Source organism: Ostrea edulis, chromosome 6 (assembly GCF_947568905.1).
Source record: "Ostrea edulis chromosome 6, xbOstEdul1.1, whole genome shotgun sequence".
Lineage (NCBI taxonomy): Eukaryota > Metazoa > Mollusca > Bivalvia > Ostreida > Ostreidae > Ostrea > Ostrea edulis.
In genome coordinates, this window is record NC_079169.1 from 32,798,924 (window position 1) to 32,806,911 (window position 7,988).

Consider the following 7,988-nt stretch of genomic DNA (forward strand, 5'->3'; position numbering starts at 1 on the left):
TATACTGTGACTTTCTCCCCCTTTGTATGCCGGTATGTGACCCTTTTCTATCAAAATATATACTATGAATTTTTCCCTATACATATAATATATATTGTGACTTTTTTTTATACAAAATATATTTTGTGACTTTTTTTCCTACATCTATGTGATTTTTATACAAAATGTATATTGTGACTTTTTTTCCTGCGACTTATTTTCCTGTGACTTTTTATCCGTGACTTTTTTTCCCTGTGACTTTTTTTCCTATATTCGAACCCACAATCTACAGTTCTGTAGTTACATGCTAACCTACTGAGCTACTCAGCTAGGCTATGATGTTTGGAATGAATAAACAAATATTGCTGATATTTATACTTTTATGCATGTTTTAAAAGGAAGTCAGTCATTTTGACAATGTAGCTAGAGTACCTCCTTAACTTTTATTAAATAGACATGTTAAACTCGCTCTGGGCAGCGATTCTTTTCACAAGAATAGTGTGTTATATGTATGAATAAATCAAGGTCATTTTGTCAAAGTTACCAAGAGAAACAGGGATACTTCCAGCCAACTTGTATCCCTCACAAAATTAAACTTTCTTTTACTTGAGACAAATCTACTTCCATATTCCTACTGTGTGTTCCTCTGTTAACTCATTGTCCCCATCCACAGTCCAGGTACAGTGTACGCAGTTATAATTAATGAACACGGAATTTTTATGAAATGCAGACTTTATTTATTATGTACCACTTGATGAACTTCTTTCAGTATTTAACTTTTCCACCCATTCTTTGACTTGCTCTGTTTTGAATTTTCCTGGAAAAAAAAAAACTAGCATCAGTTGACTTGATGGCTTTTTTCCCCCTTTTTAAAAAAGAAATGATCATTTACTTGAGTCATTTGTAAAATATATATACTAATTGCTAGGGATAAAAGTTTACATACATACACACAGTTTTCCTTCTATGAAAAGGTAAAGATGACAAACAGTGATCAATCTCATAATTCCTACCATATACACTCGCCTATAAGTCGGATTTTTGGGAGTTAAAACTTGGTCCAAAACTCTACATCCGACTTATAGGCGAGATCTATAAAGATCAGCATTTCTCTGGACAGCGTAGTAATATATAGTATTTTTCAAAGAACTTCGTACTCCAACTATTACCGTGATTAACATTGGACATATTATAGATAAGTTTATTCCAACTTTGGGCCCAGAGGGCATAACAGTAAGACAGTTTATAAAGAAGGAAATTCGAAAAAGAAAGTTTACAACATTAACTACAGGTTACATAGACTGCAAACTGCACGTGGATGCACCATGTTGGGGAAACAAGTACAAACATATATGAATTGCTAATCATGTGTATACACAAGTAAATGGACAGTATCAGTATTATACCAACATATGAATAATAAACTATAATGATTTTTGCAGTTTTAAGCATCACTTCTTTTTCTGAAAGTTTGCACTAAATATTAATTCACTCAATTTGACAATTACTGGTTTGTCTTCATTAATCATCAACCAAGTAAATTTGTCTTTATTTGATAGATAGATAAATTTTTTGTTGAGCTTGTATATACCATTAAAAAACATATTTCTCTCTTCAACATGGAATGGACAATCAGTAAGGAAATGAAATTCATCTTCTACACAATTAAGGTTACATAATTCACATATTCTTTTGTTTCTTTCTAAAGAAATCTTCTGGCCAGAATTGGTTTTTGTAAATTCATATCTTCCTCTTTCAATTCGAAGGTCATGTGCACTAATTCGAAATCTACATAGAGTTTTTCTTAATTCTAGAGATTCTAAAAATGTATAACTTTCCATAGTAAATTAGTTTTCTTTATACGAAAAATATGTTGTGAGTTTTCCTAATTTCTGACCCTCTTCACGTCGTTTTGACCAGTAAAGTAAAAATTGTTTCCGTACCTGATTATATTATTCATGTATTCTAGGATTATATACATAAAGTAAAAGTATTTACATATTTTAATTATTTCATATTATTGAAATTGATTTATTGAGAAAATGAATAAATATCACTGCATTTCACAAAAATATTATTTGAAACAGAGTTGTAAACGTTAGAGCACTGATTTGAAATTGTCAACTGATTCTTGAAAAAAAGTTATACTAACTTGTAAAGCGGGTCAATGGCAAATCCCTCCAAAATAGCCTACAAATTATACAATCGACTTACAGGCGAACCGACCTATAGGCTAGTACATGTATATACAGTATAAAGAATACAAAATTAAGAGAAGGGCAATCACGGACCCCAGGTCAGTGTGTAAGGTACGTCGGTATGTAAAACACCCTATGTAAGCATTTTCACAGGTGTAATATGTACTGTTTGCAGTACTCTTGTTTTTTATGCCCTAAGCATGATATGGGATGTTAAGATTTTTGCTAAATGTGTTTTATTCCCTTCTGTCATTCTATATGTCTGGAGATGTGATCAGTCAACAGGGGATGCTTACTCCTCCTAGGCACCTGATCCCACCTCTGGTATGTCCAGGGTTCCCTGTTTGCCCTTAATTTTGTATCCTATACAGGATTTATGATATTGATCACTATTCGTTATCTTCACTTGTTCATTATTCCAATGTTATTCATAATTGTTTTGATTGGACAAAAACAAAGCTAAACAAGAATTTACATATCAATAAACCTGAAAACGTGATGTGTTCATACGTGCCAGAAAAACAAATAACCGTAGTGTGGTCAGACTATTCAAATTTTTGAAATTGTTAATATAGTGAACAAATTGGTTCTTGCTTCGCAGTTTTATTCAGTTTGTGAGTAAAATTGATGAATTCTTCAAAAACAATGTTTAAATAAATCCTATAATATTTGACATAATTATGTACTCTTGTGCTTCTTGGGGGCCTCCGTGGCTGAGTGGTTAGAGCATCGTGCTCAAAATCACACGGCCTCTCACCTCTGTCGGCGCGGGTTCAAATCCCGCTCACACTGGTAAGTGAGAAAGTTTTCCAGTTTACTTTCGGAAAGTTGGTGGTCTCTTCCCAGGTACATTGTATCTGGATTCTCTCTTCCACCAATAAAAACTGTGCCCCACCAGATAACTGGAAAATTGTTGAGTGTAGCGGAAAACATCAATCAATCAATTGTGCTTCTTGAAGTAATGATATATTGACTGCGCAACTGTTAGGGCAAGCATAGCTTTGTATACATTTCATTTCAGCATTCACATCTAGTAATTAGTAGGTCAAAGTTTGCTACATTTTAGACCCCTTCCCCTTCCATATATATTTTGGTGAGTTAATGATACATTGAGATCTATTCATAATCTATGAATTAATTTAAAATAACTACGATTTCTTTGTCAAAGAAAGTAGAATGGTATAGATGATTTTCACCATGTGAATGAATGCTAAACTCTAGGGTAGGAAGGAGGGGACTGCAATCAGAGATGTTAATTTAAACAACGTGGTACATGAAGAGAGCTGAAAATGATGTGTTCGAAAACTGATACTGTAGCAAGGTCCTTAAAAACAGTCTTGGTTGCTTTGTGTCCCGTTGTCTAAAACTTTATAACACGTCTGTTAAACATTTATCATACGTGTTCATTGAAAATTACGTGTTCACTTACGTGAGTTCAACCCCGGGTAGTGTATATAAAAAAGCACGAAAACCCAACAACACCCTACTTTCTTAAAGTGTCGGATCTAAGAACATACAAGGCCTGTAAAGAAATTTATAAAAGCACTGAAAAGGCCATGAAACTGTTGGTTATTTAAAACTCAAATTTTCGACGCAACCCCATCTTTATCAAGAGACATATATTACATAAACAAATAACACACACCACGAAATATATATATAAATGATAAGGAATTGATATGAAAAATTAGAGCTTATTAGGATTTCCAATTCAATTCAACATTTCAAGGGAATTTTAGCAAAACTAAAAAAAATTGGATTTAAAAAAAGGAATTTTGAAGCCACCAGAATGCACGATCTGTTGTCCAATGAGTGGGAAGGTGTCTTAGGAGTGGGGAGACACCTATTGTCAGAGGAGTAGGGAGGTGTCTGTTGTACGGGGAGTGGGGAGGTGTCTGTTTCATGAGGAGTAGGGAGATGTCTGTTGTACGATGGGGAGGTGTCTGTTGTTCGGGAATTGGAGAGTTGTCTGTTCTACGAGGAGTGGGGAGGTGTCTGTTGTAGGAGGAGTGGGGAGGTGTCTGTTGTATGGGGAGTGGGGAGGTGTCTGTGGCACAAAGAGTGAGGAGGTGTCTGTTGTATGGGGAGTAGGGAGGTGTCTGTTGAATGGGGAGTAGGGAGGTGTCTGTTTTACGGGGAGTGGGGAGGTGTCTGTTGTACGGGGAGTGGGATAGTGTCTGTTTTACGGGGAGTGGGGAGGTGTCTGTTGTACAGGGAGTGGGGAGGTGTCTGTTGTATGGGGAGTGGGGAGGTGTCTGTTGTATGGGGAGTGGGGAGGTGTCTGTTTTACGGGGAGTGGGGAGGTGTCTGTTGTACGGGGAGTGGGATAGTGTCTGTTTTACGGGGAGTGGGGAGGTGTCTGTTGTACAGGGAGTGGGGAGGTGTCTGTTGTATGGGGAGTGGGGAGGTGTCTGTTGTACGGGGAGTGGGGAGGTGTCTGTTGTACTGGGAGTGGAATAGTGTCTGTTGTACGGGGAGTAGGGAAGTGTCTGTTGTATGGGGAGTGGGGAGGTGTCTGTTCTACGAGGAGTGGGGAGGTGTCTGTTGTGCAGGGAGTGGGGAGGTGTCTGTTGTACGAGGAGTGGGAAGGTGTCTGTTGTACGGGGAGTGGGATAGTGTCTATTGTACGGGGAGTAGGGAGGTGTCTGTTGTATGGGGAGTGGGGAGGTGTCTGTTGTACGGGGAGTGAGGAGGTGTCTGTTGTACGGGGAGTGGGATAGTGTCTGTTGTACGGGGAGTGGGGAGGTGTCTGTTGTATGGGGAGTGGGGAGGTGTCTGTTGTATGGGGAGTGGGGAGGTGTCTGTTGTACGGGGAGTGGGGAGGTGTCTGTTGTACGGGGAGTGGGATAGTGTCTATTGTATGGGGAGTGGGGAGGTGTCTGTTGTACGAGGAGTGGGGAGGTGTTTGTTGTATGAGAAGTGGGGAGGTGTCTGTTGTACGAGGAGTGGGGACGTTTCTGTTATATGAGGAGTGGGGAGGTGTCTGTTGTACGGGGAGTGGGGAGGTGTCTGGTGTATGGGGGTGGGGAGGTGTCTGTTGTACGGGGAGTGGAGAGGTGTCTGTTTTATGAGGAGTAGGGAGATGTCTGTTGTACGGTGGGGAGGTGTCTATTGTACAATAATTGGTGAGGTGTCTGTGGTACGGATAGTGGGGAGGTGTCTGTTGTACAAGGAGTGGGGAGGTGTGTGTTGTACGGGGAGTGGAGAGGTGTCTGTGGTACGGGGAGTGGGGAGGTGTCTGTTGTATGAGAAGTGGGGAGGTGTGTGTTGTACGAAGAGTGGGGAGGTGTCTGTTGTACAAAGAGTGAGGAGGTGTCTGTTGTACGGGGAGTGGGGAGGTGTCTATTGTAGGAGGAGTGGGGAGGTGTCTGTTGTACGGGGAGTAGGGAGGTGTCTGTTGAATGGGGAGTAGGGAGGTGTCTGTTGTACGGGGAGTAGGGAGGTGTTTGTTGTATGGGGAGTGGGGAGGTGTCTGTTGTACGGGGAGTGGGATAGTGTCTGTTGTACGGGGAGTAGGGAAGTGTCTGTTGTATGGGGAGTGGGGAGGTGTCTGTTGTACGAGGAGTGGGGAGGTGTCTGTTGTGCAGGGAGTGGGGAGGTGTCTGTTGTAGGAGGAGTGGGATAGTGTCTGTTGTACGGGGAGTGGGATAGTGTCTATTGTATGGGGAGTGGGGAGGTGTCTGTTCTACAAGGAGTGGGAGGTGTGTGTTGTATGAGAAGTGGGGAGGTGTCTGTTGTACGAGGAGTGGGGACGTTTCTGTTATATGAGGAGTGGGGAGGTGTCTGTTGTACGGGGAGTGGGGAGGTGTGTGTTGTACGAGGAGTTGGGACGTTTCTGTTATATGAGGAGTGGAGAGGTGTCTGTGGTACGGTGAGTGGGGAGGTGTCTGTTGTATGAGAAGTGGGGAGGTGTGTGTTGTACGAGGAGTGGGGACATTTCTGTTATATGAGGAGTGGGGAGGTGTGTTGTACAAGGAGTGGGGAGGTTTCTGTTTTATGAGGAGTAGGGAGATGTCTGTTGTACGGTGGGGAGGTGTCTATTGTACAATAATTGGTGAGGTGTCTGTGGTACGGATAGTGGGGAGGTGTCTGTTGTACAAGGAGGTGTGTGTTCTACAAGGAGTGGGGAAGTGTGTGTTGTACAGGGAGTGGAGAGGTGTCTGTGGTTCGGGGAATGGGGAGGTGTGTGTTGTATGAGAAGTGGAGAGGTGTGTGTTGTACGAGGAGTGGGGACGTTTCTGTTATATGAGGAGTGGAGAGGTGTCTGTGGTACGGGGAGTGGGGAGGTGTCTGTTGTATGAGAAGTGGGGAGGTGTGTTTTGTATGAGGAGTGGGGACGTTTCTGTTATATGAGGAGTGGGGAGGTGTGTGTTGTACAAGGATTGGGGAGGTTTCTGTTTTATGAAAAATGGGGAAGTTTCTGTTATATGAGCAGTGGGGAGGTGTCTGTTGTACGGGCAGTGGGGAGGTGTCTGTTGTATGGGCAGTGGAGAGGTGTTTGTTGTATGGGCAGTGGGGAGGTGTCTGTTGTACGGGGAGTGGAGAGGTGTCTGTTTTACGAGGAGTAGGGAGATGTCTGTTGTACGGTGGGGAGGTGTCTATTGTACAATAATTGGTGAGGTGTCTGTGGTACGGATAGTGGGGAGGTGTCTGTTGTACAAGGAGGTGTCTGTTGTACAAGGAGTGGGGAGGTGTGTGTTGTACGGGGAGTGGAGAGGTGTCTGTGGTACGGGGAGTGGGGATGTGTCTGTTGTATGAGAAGTGGGGAGGTGTGTGTTGTACGAGGAGTGGGGACGTTTCTGTTATATGAGGAGTGGAGAGGTGTCAGTGGTACGGGGAGTGGGGAGGTGTCTGTTGTATAAAAAGTGGGGAGGTGTGTGTTGTACGAGGAGTGGGGATGTTTCTATTATATGAGGAGTGGGGAGGTGTGTGTTGTACAAGGAGTCGGGAGGTTTCCGTTTTATGAGGAGTGGGGAAGTTTCTGTTCTATGAGCAGTGGGGAGGTGTCTGTTGTACGGGGAGTGGGGAGGTGTCTGTTGTATGGGCAGTGGAGAGGTGTCTGTTGTATGGGCAGTGGGGAGGTGTGTGTTGTACAGGGAGTGAGGAGGTGTCTGTTGTACGAGGAGTGGGGAGGTGTCTGTTGTACAGGGAGTGGGGAGGTGTCTGTTGTACAGGGAGTGGGGAGGTGTCTGTTGTACGAGGAGTGGGGAGGTGTCTGTTGTACGGGGAGTGGGGAGGTGTCTGTTGTACAAGGAGTGGGGAGGTGTCTGTTGTACGGGGAGTGGGGAGGTGTCTGTTGTATGAGGAGTGGGGAGGTGTCTGTTGTACGGGGAGTGGGGAGGTGTCTGTTGTATGAGGAGTGGGGAGGTGTCTGTTGTACGAGGAGTGGGGAGGTGTCTGTTGTACGGGGAGTGGAGAGGTGTCTGTTGTACGGGGAGTGGAGAGGTGTCTGTTGTACGGTGTTAATGTGGTTTGGATACAACTAGACATATCAAGAGCCGTGTATCTTTATAAGACTTATTCATATTATCAGCACAATTTGTGTATTATATTGAATTATTATTTTACCAAAATTAATTTATGAGCCTCTAAATTGTTTTGGGTCATTCATCCTTTTTAGGTATTTAGTGCCACCGGTCAAAAATGGCTTCAAAACTGAATGTACAGATGGTTTTACAAATTTCAGGCACTTGAAGTTGGAGCTACATTGTGTATTAAGGAACTCATTTTACGAATTGGGGTAAGAACACTCTGTTTAGAGAACAATGCCAGGACCCAGCTAAAATTCAGTTACAATAATGGACATTTTTC

At 42.7% G+C, this 7,988-nt stretch overlaps 1 protein-coding gene across 3 annotated transcripts in view; it reads right to left on the reverse strand.

Annotated features, from left to right (window-relative positions):
* Positions 1 to 693: 693 nt before the first annotated feature.
* Positions 694 to 7,988, reverse strand: part of LOC125646772 (5'-deoxynucleotidase HDDC2-like) — a 14,107-nt gene continuing 6,812 nt past the window's right edge. The window contains exons 6-7 of one of the 3 annotated variants that reach the window (XM_056139350.1): positions 2,132 to 2,169; positions 694 to 796 (exon numbers count right to left, since the gene is read on the reverse strand). In XM_056139350.1, coding sequence (XP_055995325.1) covers positions 2,144 to 2,169 — 26 coding nt within the window. In that variant the 3' untranslated portion in view covers positions 694 to 796; positions 2,132 to 2,143. Of the gene's footprint in view, positions 797 to 2,131; positions 2,170 to 2,889; positions 3,080 to 7,988 lie in introns of those variants that run through there. The other 2 variants (XM_048873300.2, XM_056139349.1) reach the window with 2 other exon arrangements.